The 27,019-nt window shown below is 36.8% G+C and overlaps 1 protein-coding gene across 1 annotated transcript in view; it reads left to right on the top strand.

Annotated features, from left to right (window-relative positions):
• Positions 1–27,019, top strand: part of IL1RAPL2 (interleukin 1 receptor accessory protein like 2) — a gene marked incomplete at both ends in the record, with an annotated part of 1,061,106 nt that overhangs the window by 1,018,740 nt on the left and 15,347 nt on the right. Inside the window, 3 exons of the mRNA XM_081222617.1 lie at positions 304–433; positions 15,320–15,465; positions 24,142–24,285. Coding sequence (XP_081078743.1) covers positions 304–433; positions 15,320–15,465; positions 24,142–24,285 — 420 coding nt within the window. The remainder of the gene's footprint in view (positions 1–303; positions 434–15,319; positions 15,466–24,141; positions 24,286–27,019) is intronic.

Here is a 27,019-nt window from a genome sequence, read left to right as displayed (position 1 = left end):
AAGAGGGCTCCTTCCATATGATTCTTTCATATTAGTTCCTAGGAGGGAGGGAGTAAAAATAAGCAGTTCTAAAATCTTAGTAACTTTCTTTACTTTATCATTTTTGATAATATATTGAATTTTAAAATTTCCCATAGGCCCTTGTAACTATTTTAAAATGTTCTCATTTGCAGTGATAAGGTGATTGGAAGAAGAGTTGTAAATGGGTCACTTCTGAGTTTTCCTTTGGATGTTAAATGGTCCTTTTCTGTCTTCCAATGATAACCAGAGCCATTTGCTCATTTTTTTCTCTGTCATTCTCAGGTAAGCCTCTGAACATCCCTTGCAAAGCATTCTTTGGATTCAGTGGAGAGTCCGGACCAATGATCTACTGGATGAAAGGGGAGAAGTTTATTGAGGAACTGGCAGGTCACATTAGAGAAGGTGAAATAAGGTACAGAACTTGAATTGCTTACTTTTCTTTGCTGTGTTTGCAGTTAAGCAATGGAACATCCTAGAAGAGCTTCTGCCTGGGATTTTAATTGCAACTCCAAATCATTCCATTTTCTAAAAGCTAATCTGGTGGAGAGAGTGAGGCTGACTGCCTTAAGAAATGTTAATGTATAAGCTTCCAATATAAGGAAGTTTTCTCAGGTTCTAAGAATATACCATGGGGTATAATGATTCCCTCAAAGCTGCCTAAGCAAATTCCTTTAAGGTTTCAAAGCTTAGGCCACTGTTTCTCCAGTCCCAGCAAAGATCCAAACTTTGTAGGTGACTCTTCAGACCACAGGGCAAATGCTCATTTACTCCCTGGGAACAGACAACTTTCATATGTCATAAGTATAAAGCTGTGGTAGCAGTAGTAAGCCAGTACTCGCCAAAATAACTGTTGACTCTTGTTAAATAGTGTTTCTTTTTCCCAGTACCCACTGCTCATCCTGAAAGTGACTTTCAGGTTAGTACCTCCCTAGACCTCTTTTCACTCTCCTGTTACACAGATACCTCCCTGATATATATACATCTATTCTATTGGTTTTCTAATCCTATGTATATGACCACATTGTACAAATAAGAGATAGGTAATTTTTTCTACCTCAGTCTATGGAGTTACCCTTTGATTTCAGAAATGGTGATATATAATGTACTTTTCTCACTCCAGTAGGAATTGGGACCCCTCCCTCTCCACTGCTATTAAGACTCATGAAATGGAAAGCAAACCAGTATTTCAGTGCAACTAATGTTAAAATGTGTTCTTTTCTTTTTCTTATTAAATATATAGCAGTGTAAAAGAAAAACATACACATTATATTATTTACTATGATTAGGTATAATTTATAATAACAACCATGACAGTTTCTCTTCATGTGTCCATGTAATAACTCCCCTCTAGGGGTTCATAACTTTGAGGGTCTATGAACCCCCTGAGAGTTTATGCAAAATATTCTCTATAGGAGCATATTTCTAGGAAAAAAAGTACATGAAAATGTACCTGACACCATTAGTCATCAGGGAGAGATAAATCAAAACCATGTGATAATATTGGGTCAGCCAAAAAGTTCATTTGGGTTTTTCTGTAAGATGGTACGGAAAACCCCAACAAACTTTTTGGCCAATACTTCATACTCACTAGGATAGCTATAATCAAAAAGTCAGATTACAACAAGTGCTGACGAGGATGCAGAGAAATTGGAACCCTCATATACTTCTGGTGGGAGTGTAAAATGGTGCAGCCACTTTCTGCAATTCCTCAAATGGTTAAACAAAGAGTTATCAGCAATTCCCTTCCTAGGTATATAACCAAGAGAAATCAAAACATATATCCACACAAAAACTTGTATATAAATGTTCACAGTAGCATTATTCATAATAGATAATAGGTAGAAACAGCTTAAATGACCATTAACTGATGCATGGATAAATAAAATGTGATGTATTCATACAGTGGAATAGTGTTCAGCCATATAAAGGAATAAATGAGATAGTGATACACACTACAACATGGATGAACCTTGAAAACATTCTCAGTGAAAGAAGTCAGTGACAAAAGACCACATATTATATTATTTCATTTATATGAAATGCCTAGAATAGGCCAATCTATAGAGACAAAAATATATTAGTGTTTGCTTAGAGCTGGCAGAATGGAGCGATAAGGGTAAGTACCTAAAGTATATGGGTGAGTTTTATGGAGTGGGTTTTGGTGTTCTGGATACAGTATTGTAATCTAAAATGCACTATTTTAAAGTGTACAATTCAGTAACATTTAATACATTCACAGTGTTGTGCAACCATCACCACTATCTAGTTCCAGAAATTTTTCATCACCCCAAGAGGAATCTCTATGCCCTTTGAGTCTAAGGCTTCTTTTTTTTTTTTTTTTTTTTTTTTTTTGTGTGTGGTATGCGGGCCTCCCACTGTTGTGGCCTCTCCCGTTGCGGAGCACAGGCTCCGGACACGCAGGCTCAGCGGCCATGGCTCACGGGCCCAGCCGCTCCGCGGCATGTGGGATCATCCCAGACCAGAGCTCAAACCCGTGTCCCCTGCACCGGCAGGCGGACTCTCAACCACTGCGCCACCAGGGAAGCCCCCTAAGGCTTCTTTTTGAGGTGATGAAAATGTTACAAAATTGACTGTGCTGATGGTTGCACATACCTGTGAATATACTAAAAAACAGTGAATTGTGCATTTTAAATGGATGAATTGTATGGTATGTAAATGATATCTCAATAAAGCTATTAAAATACTTCTAATTGATTGTCTGACATAAAACAGATACTCAGAAAAAAATAATCAGTATACTACTTACAAATAGTTCTTAACTATTAATTCCCATTTAATCTTTAAGGTTCCTAATAGGTATCACTTTATTAGCCAATTTCAAGTTAAGGTTTATGAAATTAATGCAAATGAATTTATATTAACTTATTTCAGAAGACACATGTTTAGAATTATTCTCAATATATCTGCCTGTAAAAGACTTTAAGGGTCACTCGTCATTTTTCAGAGAAAGAAACTGGTCCCCAAACAGCCAGTGGTAGGTACAGTGGTACAAAGAAGCAAAATTTCCACTACCAAAAAGCTCAGAGCTATGTTTAATGATCAAAGGTAGTAGTTATATGAGCCTAAGATAATTATTTCCCTTTTCCTATACATGACTAATTGGATTTTTAAAAAAATAAACAGGTTTATTGGCACATAATTGACATACAATAAACACACAATTTAGATTGTATAATCTGTAAGGGCTGATTGATATATGTATTCACCTATGAAACCATCATCATAATGAAGATAATGAACATATAAATTACCCATAAGTTTCCTGGTGCTCCTTGGTAATGCCCCCCTCCTGCCCTTCTTTCAAAACAACACTTATCTTTCTGTCACTATAAATCAGTTTGCATTTTATAGAGTTTTATATAAATGGAATCATGCAGTATGTACTCTTTTATTGTCTGGATTATTTCACTAAACACAATTATTTTGAGATTCATCTGTCTTGTTACATGTATCAGTAGTTCATTCTTCTTTTTTATTGCTCAGTATTATTCTATTATATGGATATAAACAATTTGGTTATCCATTCACTTGTTGATGGACATTTGGGTTGTTTCCAGTTTGAGGGCTATTACAGATAAAGCTGCTATGAACATACATGTATGCATCTTTGCATGCATATATATTTCCTTTATTCCTGGATAAATGTCTAGACATGGAATGGATGAATTAGATAGTAAGTGTACATTTAACTGTTTTAGTTCCTTTTAAAGCTTTTTTTAAAAAAAAACTTTACTTTTTAGAATAATTTTAGATTTACAGAAAAATTGTAAAGATAGTGTCTTATTCTGTTCAGCTGCTATAAATTTCATAGACTGGGTGGGTTAAACAACAAATGTTTATTTCTCACAGTTCTAGAGATTGGGAAGTCCAAAATCAAGGCACCAGCAGACTCAACGGCTGATGTGAGCTCACTTCCTGGTTGATAGATGGCCATTTTCTTACTGTACCCTCACATGTCCTCACATGGCAAAAGAGGCAGTTTTTCTTGTTATTAACATCTTAAGTTACTATGGTATATTTGTTTCAATTAACCAAAATTGATACGTTATTATTAACTAAAGTCAATACTTCATTCAAATGGCCTTAGTTTTTACTTACTGTCTTTTTTTTTCTCCAGAATTATCTAACTTTTTAAGAATCTTCCAAACTATACTCCAAAGTGGTTATACCATTTTACAAAAGAAAAGTTAGGCCATGCTGCTGCTCCAGCAGCAAATGATTAGTGGTGGGAGACAAAGCACACATATGTGAAACAGTTTAATCCAGTCCCAGCCACTGTATTAGGTGCCAAATGAGTCACCCAGATATTAAAGCGCTATAGGAAGTCAAACTTTCAGGATTTGCAAAACATCATTGTTTACTGGATTCTGTTAGATCCTCTTTCTCTACCATCTGCAACCCTTCCAGTAACAAAGGGTGTATACATATATTTTTGCAGGGGAGGCAAGTAACATAGAATTTGTTTTGAAAATTTCACAAAACCTTACTAGCTAACTGGAGACACTTTCAGAGAAGGGCAAACAAAGAGCCAGGAATTCCTGGCCAAGAGAAACATAGTTGGCCATTTTGTAATATTAATTGTATGATCTATGATCTATTTGGGAGCTTGTGTGGGTGTGGGAATTCATTCAGGCTATGGCCATTTATGCTAACACACGAGTTAATTACTAGATTCTGTTTTCTAGCTTCCAAAAGCAATGTCCTTGAAACAAGGTTTTTACACAGTATGGTGGATTGGAACAAATCTGGTAGTTTCATCAAAAAAAAAGTTGATAATCATACCATTAGTTCAATCAAGAAAAGATCTGCATTCTTTCATAGCCCACATATACTCTCCAAAGGGAACGGTTCTGACAGCAGAATGCTGAAGATGTGAAGTAGAGGATTCCTCTCAAAAGCATTTCTGGAAACAAAATTTCCTTCTGAATGCATAGCTCTCCCAAAGGGTATTGTATTTACTTCATATTTTAATTGAATCACAGCTCTTGTGCCATGCACATATGTCAGAAGTGCACTGCCCAGTAGATCTAAGAAGTGGGGATGTAAATTAATTGCTCTTAAGAAGTTAACTTATGGCGAAGCTGCTGCAGAGGCAATGGATCTGGCAAGACGACTGACCATACTGCCTAGGTTCTCCATTTCCTGGGCAGCAGCTTGATCCTAGAAGTATGTGTTGTACCTTTTTATCTCTTAGTATTGCCCCAGAGGAATAGAAGACTTCGAAGAAAAAAATCTACCTAAGGGAAAAGCTTGGATATTTACCAAAGTCTTGATGAAATAATGCTGCTCAGACTATAGTCAGTGCAGCCTCTGTGTTCATCAGTTCCCTTGCAGTTTGACTAGCAGATTTGATCGAATCCTGACCAGGGTTTTGGAGTGCTTATTTGTTTGTTCTCTGGGTTACTTTGACCACCATGGTTCCTTGTATCTCCTTACTTGCAACCTGCTGCCAAAGTACTCAAACTCCACTCTGGGCATACAGATTCTCCTTTATCTCCCTCTAGGCAGAAATTGGCATAGCCCTACCAAAGTCCATGATGTTTCTAAGAGACTGAGCCCTAAGGAAATTTGAACGCAAATGTAGCATCCAATCACAACTGCCAGCCTACCCCATACAACTGCATCACAGCGTTTCCACTGACTCCAAAAGATGTCAGCTGTGGGGATGTTAAGGGAATTTTGCATGTGCAGTAGCATAAGCTACCGTTGTGCAAATCTGGTTATTTTTATCTACCATTTTAAAGTCCTTGCAACAAGCTGCTCTCTACAAGCTCTACCATGTCTATTCAGAGAAGTCAAATTATTATTTGGAGTAGACCCAGTGGAAACTATCATTAGGAGAGGACTTCCTAATTTCTGTCCCTCTGTTTAAACTTAATGGGAATGGCTTGCAAAGTGGGGTAAGAGAGTTCATGAACAGGAGTAGTCTTTGGGTATAAGCATTCTAACAAGACCAATTCAGTTCCACACCTTTACAGACCTTCCTTTTAATTAATCTTAACAGAGGCTTGAGAATTTTCTTTTTAATTACAGTGAGGTACATATTCCACAGTGTTAATAAAAAATCCCAGAGAAACTGAACTAATCCTATTAAACAAGAAATAATAGTCCTTAAGCTTCCCTGCAGGGTCGTGAATTGCATCTGATAGTCGATGGAGACTGCATGAATTTCAGTGCAATTGCTTTGCCCCAATGGAGAGTAATTTCCAATTATAAATCTCACTTTACAAATCTCCCTATCAATAGCTAATGTTTTTCCCCCAGGCAATACCATAAAGCAAGTTTACCAAATCTTGTATAATTCTTGACCTGAAAAACATATTCAATTTATCTTAAGGCTTTTCAGACAAGCTTCTTAAAATGCAAATAATTTAATTTATTTTCAATTCCTAAAAGGCTACAAGTTGAATATGGGCTTTGTTCGCTTGTAAGTTTTGTTTTTTTCACTCCTGCTTCTACCACTTTCCAGCCTTCTGTTTCCATCCCTTTACCTTAACATACTTTTCTTGAGTGAGTGAAATGCTCTTAACAAAGTGAATGTGATACAGGTATGAAAAGATTTTATTCTTAAAATAAGGTGAGTCTATGTTAAAGATCCAAAATAACCTATTAATATCTCACCAATTTAAACAAATAATATGGAGCTGGGAATATTAATTTTTCCCCAGGCAGCCCAAGGCAAAATGATGAGCTCTGTTTCGGCAGCTTCCCACCATGATTTTTCAGTGCCTTGAAACACCCAACCTGCTCTGGCTGCCCCCAAATTGAGCTAAAAACATAACAAGACACTCCCCCAACACACACATCATCTCTTCTTTTCTCCCACTCTCAGGTCATCCCACTGGAAGGAGGAATATTGATTGATCACTATGCCTCGACTTAAATAATTTTCAAAACTCATCATATATATATGTAAGTGTAGATACTGTAAGTCATAAGGAGGCTTCAATGGAAAAGTAAACTTCATAAGCAGCATAGTTTTACCTAAGGGCAGCCTTAATGACCATTTATCTGAAGGATGATTTTTGGAGGAGTGGTGACTCTGCTGTCCACAGTTCCACTTCCACAGTGGGTCTTAGCCTTGACGTATGCATAAAATATTTAAAGGCTACCTAAGACATATTTGTTATTTCTCTCATTTACTGAGCAAATTATAGATGCCTAGTCTCAAATTTGGTGTTTTCTATTGTAAGCTGCTTGAGACAAGCAACTATAGTTGGTAAATAATAATAATTCCTCCATGTTTCTATGCTACACAGTACATTGCAAAACATTGTGACATCCTAATTTACATGGTATTTTTATGATAACCATCTGAGATAAATCATATCAGTTTATTTTACAGATTAAAAAATCTGAGGTTTAGTGACTGAGGAAGAGCTGTCCTTGGGCAGTTGATTCACAGTTCCAGTGGAGCTACATTGACTTTATCAGAACACAGCTAGTAAGAATCATCAATTCTCAGAATGATCTGTTGTAGTAGTCCACATTTAGGATATAAAGAGTCAAAACGTGCCCGGGACTGAAAGAGTAAAAAATCAGTTGGGACTGAGAATAAGCAGCCCAGCTATTAATCAGGCTGGGAGGACAGACAGATAAAACCAGCTGCAAAGTTAACAGAAAATACTGTTTTTTCCAAGGTCATGCAGCAGTTGTATAATGCCATAATGACCCCCACCTCTTTGGAGTAACTACTGCTTTCTTACCAGTGATGTCCAGACCTGCTTTGCTATTTTCATATTACTGGGAATACCCAATTAGTAAACCACCTCCACCTCATGACAGTACACAATTCCTAGTCAATCCTCCCCCCATACCAGCAACTGCCTCAGAAGTTGCAATCAATCCAGAACTTATTTCTGCTTCTTTAGACCATCCTCAGAATCTTTAGTGGGAACCCAAATGTTACAAAAGATGCTTTCTTCTTCTCTTCAATCAAGAAACAATCCACAGTTCCTCTGGAGCATTCCTTCCACAGTGTATTCAGTCAACAAATCTGATTGTGTCAGCCTACAGGCTTGATCCTGGTCTTTGACTAATAAGGCTTTAACATGATTTTTTTAAAAAGCAAATGACACTAAAATAAAGATTTTCTTTCCCTAAGAGGGTTTTTAAAAACTATCTCCTATTATTGATATTCTCAATCATCATTCCTGGATAATGATTACTCATACTCAGAATAAAGACCCAGAGACTTGCAAGATACCTAGTCATCAAAGGAGGATTCAATTTGGTTTAAGGGACTATTTACAGTTAATGGAAACTGGAAGAGCACATACAACTCAACATCAAAAAAACAAAGAACCCAATTAAAAATGAGCAGGAGACCTGAATAAACATTTTTCCAAAGAGGAAATGCAGAAGGCCAACAGGCACATGAAAAGATGCTAAACGTCGCTAATCATCAGGGAAATGCAAATAAAAACCACAATGAGAGGTCACCTCACACCTGTCAGAATGGTTCTCATCAAAAAGAACACAAATAACAAATGTTGGAGAGGATGTGGAGAAAAGGGAACCCTAGTACACTGTTGGTGGGATTGTAAATTGGTGCAGCCACTGTGGAAAACAGTATGGAAGTTCCTCAAAAAACTAAAAATAGAACTACCATATGTTCCAAGAATTACAAGCTTTCATTTTATTTTATTTTATTTATTTATTTTTTTATTTTGGGGGGAATCCAATCTCTTTCCTCTATTTCATTTTTGATTTTTAAAAAATTCCATCTTTATTGAAGTATGATTGACAAATAAAAATTGTATATATTGGGCTTCCTTGGTGGCGCAGTGGTTGAGAGTCCGCCTGCCAATGCAGGGGACACGGGTTCGTGCCCCAGTCTGGGAGGATCCCACATGCCGCAGAGCGGCTAGGCCCGTGAGCCATGGCCGCTGAGCCTGCGCGTCCGGAGCCTGTGCTCCACAAGGGGAGAGGCCACAACAGTGAGAGGCCCGCCTACCGCAAAAAAAAAAAATTGTATATATTTAAGTTATACAATGTGATTTTTTTTGTTTTTTTTGTTTTGTTTTGTTTTTGTTTTTGCGGTAGGCGGGCCTCTCACTGTCGCGGCCTCCCCCGTTGCGGAGCACAGGCTCCGGACGCGCAGGCCCAGCGGCCATGGCTCACAGGCCCAGCCGCTCCGCGGCATGTGGGATCCTCCCGGACCGGGACACGAACCCGCGTCTGCTGCATCAGCAGGCGGACTCTCAACCACTGCGCCACCAGGGAAGCCCCAATGTGATGTTTTGGTATATGTATACATTGTGAAATGATTACCACAATCAACTAATTAACATATCCATCACCACACAGTTATCGTTTTTGTGAGTGTATGGTGAAAACACTTGAGATTTACTCTCCTCTCAAATTTCAAGGATACAGTACAGTATTGTTAACTATAGTCACCATGCTGTACATTAGGTTTCCAGAACTTATTCATCTTACAACTGAAAGTTTGTACTCTTTGACCAGCAATTCCCCATTTCATCTACCAACCAACGTCTCCCTATTTCTTCCATCCTCCAGCTCCTGGTAACCACCATTCTGTCACTATTAGTTTGGCTTGTCTCGAGTTCATATATAAGTAATATTACACAGTATTTTTCAGTATTTTTCATTCTCTGTCTGATTTATTTGACTTAGTATTCTCCATATTCCCCTATGTTGTCATAAATTGCAAGATTTTCTTTTCTTTTCTTTTTGAGACTGAATAATATTTCATTGTACACATAAACCATATATTCTTTTTCCATTCATCTACTGATGGACACAAGTTGTTTCCACATCTAGCCTATTATGAATAATGCTAAATTGAGCATGAGAGTACAAATATCTTTTTGAGATCTTGATTTCATTTCCTTTGATATATACCCAGAAGTGGGATTGCTGGATCATATGGTAGTTCCATTTTCAGTTTTTGGAGGAATCTCTGTACTCTTTTCCACAATGGCTGCACCAAATTACATTCCCACGATTAGTATACAGTATTCCCTTTTCTCCACATTCTTGCCAACAATTCTTATCTTTTGTCTTTCTGGTAACAGCTATTCTAACAGATTTCAGATGATATCATATTGTGATTTTGATTTGCATATCCCTGATGATAGTGAAGTTGAGCACCTTTTCATATACCTGTTGGCCATTTGTATGCCTTCTTTGGAGAAATGTCTGTTCAGGTCCTTAGCCCATCTTATTTTTCATTGAGTTATTTGTTTGATTTTGTTTTTATATTCAGTTGTAAAAGTTCCTTATATTTTTTGGATATTAACCCATTATCAGATATATGGTTTGCAAATATTTTCTCCCATTCTGCAGGTTACATTTTCACTCTCATTTTATTTTATTGAGGTATAATTGACATATACCATTATATTAGTTAAGCTCACATAGTTAACATAATTAACTCTTTTTTTAGTGTGGTGAGAATGCTTAAGATCTAATCTCAGCAACGTTCATGTATACAATACACGTTATTAACTGTAGTCACCATGCTGTATATTAGATCCTCAGAACTTCTTATAACTGCTTTTATTGCTATTATTATTTTAAACAAACTGTTACCTGTTAGATCAATTATGAATAGGAAAAATAAAATATTTTATCTTTATTTATTCCTTCTCTAACACTCTTCCTTTCATTATATAGATCCAAATTTCTGACCTATATCATTTTCATTTTCTCTTAAGAGTTTCTTTTAACATTTCTTGCAAGACAGGTCTACTGGCAACAAATTCCCTCAGTTTTTATTTGTCTGAAAAAGTCTTTATTTTTCCTTCACATTTGAAGGATAAATGGATACGGTATTCTACGTTGGTAGTAATTTTCTTTCAACACTTTCAATATTTCACTCCACTCTCTTCTTGCTTACATAGTTTCTAAAGAGAAGTCTGATGTATTTCTTATTCTTATTCCTCTATAGGTAAGTTTTTTCCTCTGAATTCTTTTAAGATTTTCTCTCATTTTTTCACTTTATACAGTTAGAATATGATGCATCAAGGTGTAACTTTTCCAATATTCACTCTGCTTGGTATTCTCTGAACTTCTGCATCTGTGGTCTGGTATCTTTGAAAATTTCTCAGTTACTATTACTTCAAATATTTCTATTGTTCCTTTCTCTTTCTTCTTTTGGTATTTAGATTACATGTATGTTATGCCTTTTGTAGTTATACCTCAGGTGTTCAATGTTTTGTTCCTTTTTTGCCATGCTCTTTTCTCTTTGTGTTTCAATTTAGGAGATTTCTGTTGATTGTCTTCAGGATCACTGATTCTTTGGCCACGTCCTGTCTGTTAATGGCCCATGAAAGCCACTCTATTTCTATTACAGTGTTTTCATTTCTAGCATTTCCTTCTGAACCTTTCTTAGAATTTCCATCTCTCTGGTTATGCTACCAAGCTATTGATTTATGTTGTTCACTTTTTCCATTTGAGCCTTTAACATATTAATAATGGTTATTTTATATTCCCATTCTGATAATTCTCTGCAATACCTGAATATGGTTCTGATGCTTGCATTGTCTTTTCAGACTTTTTTCTTTTTAACATGGCTTATCATTTTTTGATTGAAAGCCAGATGTGATGTATCAGATAAAAGGAACCGAAGTAAATAGGTCTTTATTGTGAGATTTTATGTTTATGTGGCTAGGAGTTAGGCTGTGTTTACTGTTTTCTGTAGTCGTAGGTGTAAGAGGCTAAAATTTCCTATAATGTACTTGTTTATATCTCCACTGTTTCTTTCAGTTTTCCTAGAGACTGCTTCTTAAATAGGGTCTGAGCTTTGCAGTTTTTTTAGCTGAAAACCTTTGTAATCATACAGGAGCTTGATTGGTATGGTGGTAAGTATCCTATAATCCTATGGTAAAGTCTTTCAATGAACCTGTACCTTCAGGCTGTGACCTTTACAAGTATTCCTCAGCTTTCCTCCTTTTCTTAGATGAGACAGGAAGGCTTGAGGAGGCTGGAGTTGGATATTTATCTTCCCCCAGTTTCGGTAAAACCCAAGTAATTTAGGTTCTGCTAAAGAGTTTCACTTGAGGGTGTGCCTTTGTTAAGAAGAAAGAGTGCTCTGGGCTCATTTCAAGATAGTTGCTTTTCCCCTTCCTGTGCCAAAAGCCTAAAGGAGTCTCTGATCTTCACCCTGAAACTCTGGACAGGCTCTTGGAAGCAAAACTCATAAAAGTATGGAGCACCCCTAAGATTAGATCCCATGGAGCTTTTTTTTTTTAACTCTCAATCTAGTCCATATTGGGCCTACAGTGACTCATCAATTACATTTTAAGTGTTTTTATTCATACTGATTCCTGCTCCTGGGTTTCTGCTTCCAGTACACTGTGATTCTCAGTATTTGTCTAGCTATTTCAAATTTGGGGGGCAGGAGTTTGCCCTGTGACCTCAATTCTCTGATGGATCTACGAAAAGTTGTTGACTTTCATTTTGTTTGCTTTTCCTCTTGTAAGGATGAGAGTGACAACTTCCAAACATTTTCTAGTATTACTTTTTAATAATAGGTCTTAACAATAAAACTTTTGAAACTAGTGATTTCTGTCACCTGAATTTAGTATTTTTTATTTTGCCAGTGTTCACTGTTGCCTATAACTTGCCTTCAATATTAATCCTTGGAATGAGATATTTCTGAAGTTATTTGAAGTATATCCCAAGTTCCCCTTATTTGTACCCTCCATTCCAAAACCAGTCCCTTCAGTGTCTCTCTTTCAAACATTCTGCAAAAACCTGTTCCTATCTTCCCTCCTAGAAAATGCTTCCTTCTCCCTTTTGTTTAGGCAGAGTCTTCTCAAGCCTTCTTCAGCTAATTTAGTAAATAATAATCTCTCTCTTTTTTGAAATTCCATTGTAAGAATGACTGTACCATCCTGTTTTACTTCATTCCGCCTATAATTTTTTCAGCTGTGTAGATTTTGTCTCTGTTTAAATTTTAATGCTTACTGGGAACAGGCACCTGGTCTTTTAGTGCTTATACTGCTCTTACACCAAATACCTATCCCAGAGCTAGGCACTCAGGGGAATGACAAAGAGTAATTGATAGATTGTTACATATCAATATTTGCTAGGAAATTATGACTGCTCTGCAGAATGATTTATAGACGTAAACACCAATTTGTTCTTTAATTCCAAAAAAGCAGGTCTCCTCTAGATTTTCAAGAGCTGATAATTAAGACACCTCGTATATATTAATAGATGAAGGATCATTTTTCAAATCCTCTCTCCAGATTCTTTCTGCAGCCTGTGAAGAGCTGTTTTTGGAAACTGCATTAGAAATGAAGAGGGAAAGGCTTTGTCTGGAGGGACAGGATCAGCTTTCTGCCTTATGCCTGGCAAAGGCTGTGGCTGCCCTACGTGTGAAGCTTTAAATCAAACTTAATTTCTGGTGCTTAAGCAGCTTCTGGCCTAAAGGGGGTTATCCCATAGCAGGTCACACAGAACTAAAAGAATTGAGTATAGTGTGATATACACATAGCAGGGGGAAAATAGAGTAAAATTCAATGTAAACCATTAGGAAAGTAAATTCCCATTTTTCCTTGTTTAGGTATATGTTGGGAGAGGAAAAAGAGAGGAAAACTCCAAGTTTAGCCAGGAAGAAAGAAATGAATAGACTACCAGTGAAATATGGTTAAGAAAATTCTTATACTAAAGAGACTTACTCGAGTTACAAATGCCAGTATTGTCAACTCTCTGATATGTATATTATTGGAAGGTAACAGAAATAGGGTTAATTTTAAAAGCATCTCTATTTGGGATATAATCTGGGTACAGGATTCCAGTATGGGAGAGGCTCAGATTCTAAGAACTCCCTTCCCACCAACCCAACTTTAAGTCTTTCCTTCTCTTAAAGGGGAGCCAGAAGAGATTAATCCAAACCAAATTGAAATATCAATAAGTATAAATACAAATATGTTTTGAGGAGGCAAAATTTATAAACAGTTCACATTCGGACAATGAAATGTTGGTGTTTAATAACATTCATTTGCATTTGCATATGCCATTTAATCTTGAAATAACTTTACCCATTTTACCCCCACAAAAAAGTTAAGTATGGTAGGTATTTTTCCCAACTTAAAGATGAGTTATATTAAGGTGCCATTGAGTTAATTACTTTGTAAGAATACAGCTTGAGCTTGTAAGTGGGAGGCCCATATTTATAACCCAGTTTTCTCTGAGTACAGTTGTCTTTTCCAACTTCATGCTAAATGCCAGTAAATCTGAATGTTCTTCTCTGCCTTCATAATCAGGTGTCAAAAAGGAGATGAGAATTACTTTAAATGCCCCAAATGTTCCATCTTGCAAATTCATGTATTTAACAACCTCACCCCAGAACTTAACAGCAGGCTTTCCACTATTTAGACTCACAATTTGCTTTTTCTTTGGTCAAAACCAGGAGATAGAAAGTAAACGTAGGCAGTGTACCTACTTTCACCTCACCCAGGAGGCAGCTAGCCATTGGCAAGAATATAACTCTCCAGAGAAACAACAGGCACACTCCTCAGGAAAGGTTCCTGGCAACTCAGCTCCTCTGTGAAGAACAACTGTTACTGGCCATTCAAGAACCTTTGCAACTTCACTTGAGAAAGCAAAAGGCAGCACTATGAGAAAATGTCACATAGGGCAGTTCCTCCTGGGGACATGGGAGGGTGTGGAGGGAAGGAGAAAGAAAAATGGCGAGCAATGTCGGGAGAAAGCAGGGCCATGGTAGGTCATTGGAGGATTAGAGGTTTATACCTGCATTGGACAGAAGGCAGGAGAAAGTAGAGAACAGGCTTCTCACCGATATTTGGGAATAAAAGGCCACTAAACACCCTTAGTTTACTTCTCATAAGGCAGTCATTTTCAAGGCCCATTTCTTTACTATCTTGCCCCCTGTTGTTAAAACTCTAGCCTCTGACATAAACTCTACATTTCTATAGACATTTTTCCCTTCATGCCGTGTTGCAAAAATCCAATTTGTTTTCATAAGCTCAGCTTAGAATATGGAGTCCAACGTCTCCTCCTGTTTGCCACACAAATCATATTGGCTTCATTTATCAAAGCCTAGTGGCATGATAATATTTCTTTTTGCTGAGTGAATTCCTCACTTTTTTCCTTTTCCATCTGATCTTTGTGTTGAGTCACTTTTTGTGTTTTCTTTTTTAAGTTTCTGCACATACAACCCGTCAGGACTCTCCAGCACACTGGAGACCTTAGTAAGCTATGTAACCATCTTTAGTCCTTGCATGGCTGGGCTCTCCCCAAATCAAACCAATTCAGCCAAGAATACTTTCCTTTATTTCAGGCTCCTCAAAGAGCATCTTGGAGAAAAAGAAGTTGAGTTGGCACTCATCTTTGATTCAGTGGTGGAGGCTGACCTGGCAAATTATACCTGCCATGTGGAAAACCGAAATGGACGAAAACATGCAAGTGTTCTGCTGCGTAAAAAGGGTATTTTTTTTAATAACTGTTACTATACTTTGTTTACCTACCAAGTAACTATTGAAGTTAGGTATGTTTCCTGGCCTGATTTTATCATTTAGTATAAATGTCTATTAAACATTTTGTCTTTTTAAGGAAATAGCTCTCTCTTGCTGTGGATATTAGCATAAAATTCCTATGATCTTCCATACCATTAGGAAGTGGATAAATGAAATGAAATGTTGTTATTTGTTAATCCAGTGAGATGAAATATACCTTGGTTATAGGTGTTACATAAAATTTGATAGGCATTGATATTCAACATTTTCTCTATATTTCACTGCATGCTATATTGCTTAAATTAAATACTAGGCGTTTTACTATTGGATGAGAAACAAAATCACTTCTTTATTCCCTGACTAAAATATAAATAAAAATAATGGATAGTATCATATAATTTTTACAATTATTATAATAAAGATCATGAACAATATTTCATGATATGACCTGGTGTTGAAGGCCTTCAGCAGGTGCATATTTTTTTAAATACTTTGGCATTTATGTAGATACCTCTCTAGAGTTGATTCCATATGGGGTGGAAATTGTATATAATGAGCAAAGAAAAGAAACTATAAATTTACAAATAAAAGAGATAAAAGCAGACATAGGAACAACAATCCCAGCTGCTGGAGCAACTTCTGAGATTGGCTCTTACCCTGAAACAACTCCTGATTACTGCAAAAGGCTAAATACTTTCTGTATGTGTGCATCTGGCAAAGGTTTTGTAAATGTAACAGAACAAATGTTCTCAATCAGTGTTCTTTTTGTCTAGGCTATAGAGCTAGAACAGATTCAATCAGCAAGGTCACTAGTTGTACCTTGTAGCCAAGATGGAATTTCTATTTTCCAACCAGCCCTAATACATAACCTTGACCAGCAGCTCTAGGAGAAGCAGGGAAATGTCATTATTCTGAGAATAATGCTTTTATCTCTCTAGCACCATTTCTTACTCTGTTGTACTTGATTTCATCTTAAAATAATGGAGTATTTAAGTATAGAGGAGTCTAATATAGAAATTGACACTGGGAGACCCTGCTTCAGGGGATCCCGGTTCAGCCACTGCCTTGGCTACCTACTTCAGTAGGACTAACTTGTCTGATTAGACATCCTAATCTTTAGTTTCCTCATTTATAAAATAGGGGTAAAAATACCTACCTTGTAGAGTCACTTTGAGGTTCAAATAATAATGATATGGTGTGAAATATACCATGCTCAAACAAGATTTGTTATTAAATGGAATTTGGATAACTTGTATCCACTAAGCAACCCCTTGTCCACCTACTTGAAGGGCAGACATTGATTACGTCCAGATACCTTGTTGCAAGGATCGCTTTGTTCCTGTCCATCTCAGTCTTATTTTAGGCTTAGAGATCCTCCAAGCCAGGCTCTGCTGCACCTCTGTATCCTCAGCAACTTGGGCTGTGTCCGGCCACTAATAGGCACTTAGAACTCATTCTGGTTAATAAATGAATAATGTTCTCTTTTATTATTGAGGATCATGTATAGCAAGCATCGTGTTAGGTACTAGGGAATAGACATCCCCAAGTCTGTGGGGGGGCTTATAGTCCTCAGGGCAGTGAGGGTGCAAAGAAAGACAAAGCTCAAGCATGAAACAAAAAATTGCACAAAATGTATATAGTGTTACAGTTAAAAGCCTGCTCTGAGGAAAAATAATGGGGGTCTTACTGTATAGTCAGTCAGTAGAGACAGAAATAGCCTTGAGTTTTAAAATAAATCCATTTCCCTTTAATAAGTAAAGCAACCACTAGCAGCCCTTCAAATTTCTAATAATCTGACACTAGAAACCAAGGTACGCTGCAAAATTACTGCCTCCCATGGCTTCTGCAAGGAAATGTGTCTAAATCATGAATAACTGCGAATATTAATTCTCATCTTCCTAATCGTTAAATATTAGAGTTCCCCAGGGTTCAGGTCCCCTTTTCTCACTCACTCCCTAGATGATTTCAATTCCATCTCCACCTCAGTTTTGCTTACGATTTATATGCTGACATCTCCCAAATTTATATCTCTAGCTTGGACTTCTCGCCTAAACTCCAGAGTTGTATTCCTAACTGCCTATTCAGCAACTATTCAAAAACTCCACTAGTAGACATATCTAGCAGGCATATCAAGCTTCACTTGTCCCGCACAGGATTCCTGATTTCTCCTCCCTATAAACTTGATCCTCCAGTTGCCTTCTTCATCTCCATCACCATCCTTCCAGTTGCTCAGGCCCAAAATCCTTGGAGTCATCATTGACTTCTTCTTTTCTCTGCTCATACTCTATATCTAGACTACCAGCAAATTCCATGGCTCTACTTTTAAAACATATGTACTCTGAGCACTTTCCACATCTTCACTGTTATCATCTGAGTCTAAGCCACCAGCATCAATTGCCGGGTTCACTGCAATAGCCCCGTGAACGGTCTCCCTGCTTCCCCCTTGTCCCCTCACAGTCTATTCTCATCACAGCATCTGGAGTGATCCTTTTAATATCTAGGTCAGATCATATTATTTCCCTAATTAGAACCATCCAATTACAGAACCCTCGCTGTTACACTTAGAATGAAACCCAAAATCTTTGCCATGGCCTTCAAGACATTTCTGATCTCATTTTCTACCACAATCTGCCTCAAATCTTGCACACACTAGCCTCCTTTCTATTTCTCATGCTCACCGAGCACAGTCCTGGCTCATGATCTTTTCACTTGCTATTTCCTTTGCCTGGAACACTGCTGTTTCCCCCAGCTGTTCCCATGACTCATTCCCCCTTTTCATACATGTCTCTGCTTAAATATTACCTACTCAATAGGCCTTTCCCTGGCCACTTTTTATAAAATAGTACTACCCAATCACTTTCTTTAAAAAAATTTTTTAGCTTTATTGAGGTAAAACTGACAAATAAAATTGTAAGATATATAGATATATTAAGTGTACAACGTGATGATTTGATACATGTGCACATTGTGAAATGACTCCCCCCATTGAGTTAATTAACACATCAGTCACCTCACACATCTACATTTTATTTCTGTGTGTGTAAGAACATTTAAGTTGTACCTTCCCAGCAAATTTCAGTTATACAGTACAGTGTTATCCACTACTGTCACCATGTTATACATTAGATCCTCAGACCAGATTCATCTGCCTGAAAGTTTGTACCCCTTTACTAACCTCTCCCTATTTCCTCGCCCACCATCCGTCCCCTGACAACCACTTTTCTCCTGTTTCTGTGACTTCAGCTTATTTTTTAAGATTCCACATATAAGTGATACCATGCACTATAATATTTATCTTTCTCTCTCTGGCTTATTTCACTTAGCATATGCCCTACAGGTTCATCCATGTTGTAGCAAATGACAGAATCTCCTCTTTTAAGGCTGAATAATATTCCACTGTGTATATATGTCATATTTTCTGAATCCATTCATCCATCGATGGACTATCCATCACCTTCTTTTCCCTCTCACTTGGCTCTATTTCTGTTTATTGTATTTACTACTATCTGATATCATATTACATACTTGTTTTCTTCTTGTCTCCCCCCCCACACACACACTAGGATGTAAACTTCATAAGAACAGGGACTTTTTACTGCCTTATTTACTGCTGTATCGCTAGCACGTAGAATATAGTAAGTGCTCAAAAACATTTGTTGGGTGAAAATGGTCCTCCTAGAGGACAGGTGCAATAGGATAGAGGATGGGTAACAGGGATTGGTAAAGAGAGGATTTCCCTGAGATCTGGCCTTGACTAGTGTCTATTCTGCATTATCTGAATGCATTTCTCTTTTCAAAACATTCAATTTCCAGATTGGGGGATAAAAACTCAAAGACCTCAATAGCCAGGTAGATATTGAAATTAAAAGAAAAAGAAGGCTGGATATTAAACACAGGCAAGAGGAAACATGCCTTGCTTTAAAGGGCAGTCAGTATTCTTTTCTAGATTATTGCCATGCTTGCTGAAATGTGAGCCTAAGGATATGAGAGCTTCAAGGTTTTCAAGTGAAGTTGAAAGCCTGGACATGCAATATTTTTATTTTAAAATATTAGTATCTACTTTTTGGGAAACATATAGACCAACAAAAACCTTTTTTCTGGCCCACTGTATACCAGTTTGTACTCTCTGTTTTAGGTAGCATTTAAATTTTTTCACTGTGCTTTGCAAAAGGATGCAGTTCATCTTCCCTTACTCCATTTTCTTTAGGCGCTATTGACAATATGGTAGAGGTCCAAAAAAGAACAAGAAGCCCTATGGTCCTGATCCAACATATTAAATCAGACTGAACTCTGGCTTGTATTGCAAAATTTCAGTTATTTCTTTTGGAGTTGAACCTTTCAGGCTTTATCACAACATAGCCTGGCATCAGTAGCCACAGGATTTCCACCTGGAATACGAGTATGGCTCGTTTTATGGAACAATAACTTCCTGATGATCTATAAGTCAAATATCAAAAATGCCATAAGTGATCATTACAGAGAAGAAGCATTTCATGAATCCTTTCACAAAGTGAAAAGGCCTTTTGTAAAATGAAAACTCATGTCTAATATATGCAAATAATAGGGTCAGGCATTCTCAAAGCAAGATGTCTCTTACCTATGCATCTTCTACCTTCATTTACTAACCTGCTACGCCCTCACTCTCCAATGAACTAATTGCCAACAGGTACAACTAACATTTTAGTAAGAAATTCATTCTTTGTTTTTTGGTGAACCAAGACTCTGAACTTAATGCTAGTAAAATTCTGATAATTATGCCTTCTCTGTACATACTCCCTTTCCCACAAACAGAGACATATCAATGACCCTCTCTTTCTCTTCATTCTTAGTGCTATTGCCCCACCCTGAACCCCCAACCTGTATAGAAGACCCTCAGGTGGGATCTCCTAACCTGCTTCCCAACTTATGAGCAAGCTCAGAACAGTTCCAGTCTTCCTGCTCTCCAGTCCCTTGACTTCAGCTATTATTTGTCCCATTCTATACTGCCTGATCTTCATGTTCAAAGTGAAGAACTAGCTGGGTTCAAACCAAGAAGGTTAAAAAGAACTACACTTGTACTTGGGGTGCCTGGAAAAAGTTACAATCCCATAAATATTTGCTGTTCTGGCTATCTCTATCCTTGTGAAGCGTATACACGACACAGTCCAAATAAAATGACTTTCACCTTCTCAGTCAGGAAATGTCCCTAGAAGTATAGATCCTGCTGAGATGGAAAATGGCAGTTGAAAACAGAAGACAAAAGAAAAGCTAGGTGTCAACTGGATGATGGCAATTCTGCCCTCTGATTATAGGATACACGTTTCCCTTTTAATGTAACTGCCTGGGCTGAATCAAAGAATACTGGTTGAGTCTCAGGGACTCGGTCCACAGTTTTCAATGTAAACAGCCATCATTAGGTAATATCTTTCAAAGATATTTTTGTAAAATGGACCCCAAAACCACAAAGATACTTTTCACACCACAGTTTTCTTCCATAAATTTACTGCTGAAAAAGGTGTCTGCTACTTGGGAGCACAAATTGTTCCTGCTGCTGAAGTTTTCCATCTACCTAATAGCAACTGTACTCTGTAAATAACATAGAAATTGCTGGAAAAAAATCCCATTCAGTGACCTTGAAAACAGTTGAAAGCTGTTCTGACCAGAGAGTGAGACAGAGGGAGAGAGACAGAGACAGAGAGTTAACAAAATTATAACATTAAATGAACATTTTACAACAGGAAAAACATGTTGAATCAAGTCAATCAATGATCTAAGATCAAAGAGAATTCAGTTTTCAGAGTAAACAAAAAAAATCATATTGCCCTGTCAATTTAACACTGGCTAGAAAAACAAATACCGTATGCTAATACATATATATGGAATTAAAAAAAAGTTGTTCTGAAGAACCTAGGAGCAGGACAGGAATAAAGACACAGACGTAGAGAATGGACTTGAGGACACGAGGAGGGGGAAGGGTAAGCTGGGACAAAGTGAGAGAGTGGCATGGACTTATATACACTACCAAATGTAAAACAGACAGCTAGTGGGAAGGAGTCGCATAGCACAGGGAGATCAGGTCGGTGCTTTGTGACCACCTAGAGGGGTGGGATAGGGAGGGTAGGAGGGAGACGCAAGAGGGAGAAGATATGGGGATATATGTATATGTATGGCTGATTCACTTTGTTATAAAGCAGAAACTAACACACCATTGTAAAGCAATTATACTCCAATAAAGATGGTAAAAAGATAGACACTTGATATTCTTTTTTTTGAATAAAAAAGAATGCATAATTGATAAAACAGTAAGAAAGCAAGCAAAGGTGATACTGCAGCCCCACAGAGGTCTCATAAGCAAGCCTGCCTTACCACCCACATAGAGGCAGGCAGTGGTTCCTGGGGAGTCATTTTCTATAGGGAGTGCAGGAGGCAGAGCTAATATGAGGTAGGATTATTTTTACCTGAAATTTTGTGGCTTAATTTTCCAAATGACCACCTCTTGCAACAGGCATGACAGAGATAGATTCCAATTTCCTTCCTTACTCATTATGTGGCCCCTCATAATGCTCCTTATTAATATATTTTGTCTCTCACAACAGCTTCACTCCCTTCTTTTTTCTATCCTTCTCCCTCTCTCCTTACTGAAAAAGAATACGTTTATATTTCTTACATTTCTACTCAGTGACTCTCCTCATTGGTCATGCTGTCTCTGGCCACTACCATCTTCTCTATTACTCCATCTCCTTTAAAATACCAAACTCTCTATCTCCCTACAAAACCTAAAACTTCTCATATGCTGGACTTCAAGGAGCCCCTCGTTCCTTCTTGATATAGCTACAGAATTCTTCAATACCTTCCAATAAACTGTCTGAGATCTGCTCTGTCCTATCATTCTGACTGGCAATTGTAGTTTAGCTTCTTTCCTTGGAATTGAAAGGGCAGAAGAATCCAAAATTCACCACAGGTCACATGTTCTTGAGAAGCATTACCAACAGTTCTATGGAGGAAGAGGGAGAAGGAATTTCATCGTCACTTTCCACAGGAGCTTACAAAACTGTGGTGTAATAAAAAGAACCTTAAATATGAAGTTAGAATATCTGGGCTCAAGTCCCATCTTGGCCACTTCTTAGGTGTATGACCTCGGGTAAGTGAATTAAACTACTGAGTCTTAGGTTCTTCAGTGATGAACTTGGACCAACAATTCTTGCCCTAAAGGATTACTTAGAGAACAGATAGTAGACTGGTAGAAAATTTTATCTATAATATACATTACTTGAGTATATATTATATATGTTCATCTTTTTTCTTAATCTTATTGTTATATTGAGCCTAATTTATCTTGAGTAGTAAGCCTATATAGAGACAAGGGACAATCCCAGGGAAAGGCTCATGATTTTATAGTCAAGAGATCTTCAAGAATGGCAGTCTGTCATGGTCATCAATTTGATTTTGGCAGTACCCCAGAATTGATCCATCCAGGGAGGCTGATTGATGCCAAGCAAACTTATAAGCAACTGATGTACAAATTAAAATGCCACTCCCTTTTTCAGTTTGTAGTTACATGGTAAGCTGAATTAATAATAAAAGAGTCACTTGGTAATTATGGAATTAGATTAAGGGGAGCTTAGCTAATTTTTAAGATAGTTTTATCTGTATTATGTTGAGACCAATGAATTTCCCTGTCATACAGTGGAAAATATCTCTGGTCTAGTGTCTTCCAGATTCAGCATTTCTCCTCTGGACATTGCTGAATTCATATTCTAAATTCTTCTCTGACTTCCCCTTTCTCTAAATTCCATGATGCTATCCCCTCTTTTGATGATACACCCTAGATTTTGTTAATATCGCTAATTAAGCTACAGGTAAGTCACTATTTCCTGGGCCTAGGATATACTATGTCTCCTTCCATTATGTGTTGATTTAATTGTTCCGACTCTCAGAGTTCTAGGGGTGCCCCACTGGAAGAGCCTAAGGCTGCTATCAGGTAGCCTGGTGTTGGCTGAATAGGCCAAGTGATTAGCCTAGATTTCTCATTCTCTTTTAGCCCCATTGGGCATATTATATCACGTACAAATTATAGTTATTTATTCAGATAAGTAGGGGAAATGGATAAGCTAATTTCCCCTGCCTACCTTCTATTGGACTATATTCTACTGTGGTTAAATGAAACAGTTAAATCCTGTAGGCTCATTGGATTTGATTTGATTCTGAGAATAATTTTATGATGCTGTTCTCCTGTAGAAGAATAGGGCCTGTGGCCTAAGAAGTATTAGATTGTAATCTTGCTAAGCCAAAAGATAATTTAACAGAAACAACAAAATATTGGACCTGAACCCAGTAAAAGGCAGCTCTAATAGTTTCCTGAAGTACACTTAAAGCAAAAGTATACATGTGAGGTCTAGATGTGTTCAAAACAAAGTGGGAGAGACTATTCTTTTTCAGATAGATATCACTTTCAACAGTAAAACTTTTCAAATATTTAGAAGAGAGTTAATTTAACAAGAAATTGATTTACACAAATGTATCAAGAATGCATCTACTTACTGCATTAAGCAAGAATCTTCTGTAAAGAAAAACAGAATGGGTTGTACATCTTAGAGACTAGAAATATGGGAAGTTCCTCAGTGTTGCTGATTTAATTACCTTTTCCTGTTTATTTTATTTGTTCCAGATTTAATCTACAAAATTGAACTTGCAGGAGGCCTGGGAGCAATCTTTCTCCTCCTTGTACTGCTCGTGGTCATCTACAAATGCTACAATATTGAATTGATGCTCTTCTACCGACAGCATTTTGGAGGTGATGAAACTGCAGATGGTAAGCTGTCTCCTATTGTTCAAATTCAATTAAGAGGCATGAATTTGTGATTATGTAAGAGAATATCCCTATTCTTAAGAGATACATGATGAAAAATTTAGAGTTATAAGGCTATGACTAATGCAACTTACCCTCAAGTAGTTCAGAAAAAAAATGGTATTAACCTATCAAGAAAGACAGCAAAGGGGAGAAAATATTAATAGATGAACCTGGATAAAGAATATATGGGTGTTCTTTAAAATAGTTTTATTTCTTAAAATTTATTTCCAAAAAAATAGTTTAACAAGGAGATATTAGTTGGTCAGGAGATCAAACAGTTGCTGTCAAAGCCCTTTCCCTTATTAAGAAACAAATTAAGAATCAATTTCATTTTTTTCTTCCAGAAAATTCAAATTTAGGCACAGATCATATTTAGCTCTTCCTGGCATTGAAAAAAACAAATTATTCAAAAAACATATTAAAAGCTATGGAGATACTCATTTTAAAGCTCATAGTACATCTGGACTGATATATTTTGGATGAATGTAGCACAATTCTCAAAGGTGACCTCAACGGAAAAAAATTCAGAATGTGGCTTATAATTTTCTTCTGTTTGCCATTTATGGCCCTTGAAAATCTTATATATGAAATATCAACAAAATGTTGTATTGAGCCTTGTTTCTTTGAACATTCAAAAATGATTTAATTTTTCAAGAGAACAAATTACCATATTTCCAATCAATACCAATAAGAAATCATGACATATCACTCCTTATGCATACAGTCCTCACCCACAAACTACTATAAGCCTTGGAAACATGTGTATGGAATGCCTTAGGTAAGCCAAGATAAAAAGGAAGTTCAATTGTAAATCATTACTTTAAAAATCCAGATTTAAATTTTAGTTTTCATTCTATTGGAATAATGAAAGTTAGAGCTTTTGTTTGTTTTGAGATCCTCAAAGGAGAGCAGTTTATGATTTTGTTTTATTTTGATAGTGATAGGAGAAAGGCAGAGTGGTGAATGTAACATCAAAATTTTTGAATAATCTTTGATTTTGGTCTTATTGTTACTATTATATGAACAATGATATAAGTTTGTTTTAATTGGCTTTTATGTTTTCACAGTAAATTCGAGAAATGCTGTTTGGTGAATACATATGCATGCTCATTATCAAAGCAGTGTATTTACCTAATGATTATAGCAGCCTATTCAAAAGTACCAAAGACCCTTATTTAGATATATCTTCAATATGAGAAATTCGGGCCTGTTCTGATGATAATTACATGCTCCAACAATATGTATGAAAATGTAGTCAGTTACCTTCAGTTTCTGTATACAATAATTAATATTGAAAGATCTGACTTCTTAACCTGCACACATAAAATAATGAGATGAAATATGCTATTGAGGAAAATTTCACTGGTTCCCAAGCGCCAGCAAATGGCTAAAGTATCTAACTGGGAATGTTAAAGATGCATTGTCTATATGAAAGTACATGAAAGGGAGTCTGCTCTAATTCATTTGCTTTAGGTCATGATTACAAGCAATTTGTTAATACTTTCTGCAAGAGGTGATATAGTTTATGAAGTTAATCTGAGATAATTACTTTCATCACCCATATCCAATAATCCAGACTAACTGATCAGTTGTAGTACATATTTGTAAGATTAAATTCATGCTAATATCATAGGACATTTTGCATCTATATCTCCAATGTGGCCCATGTGGCCAAAGATGACAAGTAATCTAGAGCATTTTGGTTAGAGAATTGTGTGTATTGGTTCCAAACCAATTATTTTAGGGAAAAATTTAATTGGGGGGGAACTTCAAGGATTTTCAGCAGGAAGGAAAATTAAAATAGTTTATATGCCTACATGGAACCTTGGACTTTAAACACACAATCTCTGTACTAGCTGAATAGAATACTAAAAAGTCAGCAGATATGTAGTGAGGATGAATAAATGAATATTAAAGCCCTTCTAGAAATATCCAGTTTCATGATGCCAAATGTCAGCTAGATAGCCTACTGAACTTTCATTTCTTTATTTAAATATTTTGACATCTCATAGACACACCATAGATTTACCCATGTACTTTTTGTTCATGTTTTCTCTTGGATTCATATCTATAGTAGCATTTCCTGAAAGTTCTTATAAAAATGCCATTTTTTTATAAAATAAAATCTATCAAACTGACTTCTTAAACATTTTTGATATAATTCATTTCATTTCATCAATGATTGTTTCATTTATTTGATCTTTGAATTATGCAGCCATTAAATACTTATTAAGTGTCTACTGTGTGCCAAGCACTATGAATGATATATATATACTTATATATTTTTTTCACCTGGATTAACCCTACACACACACACACACACACACACACACACACACACTGGTAGTATAGTAGGCATTGGAGACACAATAATCCACAAAGTTACACAGTCTTTGCACTTTAGAAGCTAAGGATTTAGCACTGTGTTTAGCAGAGCCCCAGAAGAACTACATTGTAAACAGGAATGGCTTCCTAATGGTGGACAGGATTAAGTAGATTTTAAAATGGGAAGGACAGTGTGACAACAGGAAAATTCTTCCACAGAGTTTGGTTCCCTTTGTCACAACTTCTCTCTTCATTGGGAACAGCATACCTATGGTGACCACTGTGCAAGCCCTCTTCCTTATAATGTTCTGTCTCCATTGTGCTGTTTTCTGGTTCATCAGTTGAGCTTAGTCAGCATGATTTAACACAG

This window comes from Mesoplodon bidens (assembly GCF_964165515.1).
Source record: "Mesoplodon bidens genome assembly, chromosome: X".
NCBI classification, from domain to species: Eukaryota; Metazoa; Chordata; class Mammalia; order Artiodactyla; family Ziphiidae; genus Mesoplodon; species Mesoplodon bidens.
The sequence above is the reverse complement of the archived record's forward strand: the minus strand, read 5'-3'. Positions and strand labels throughout refer to the sequence as shown.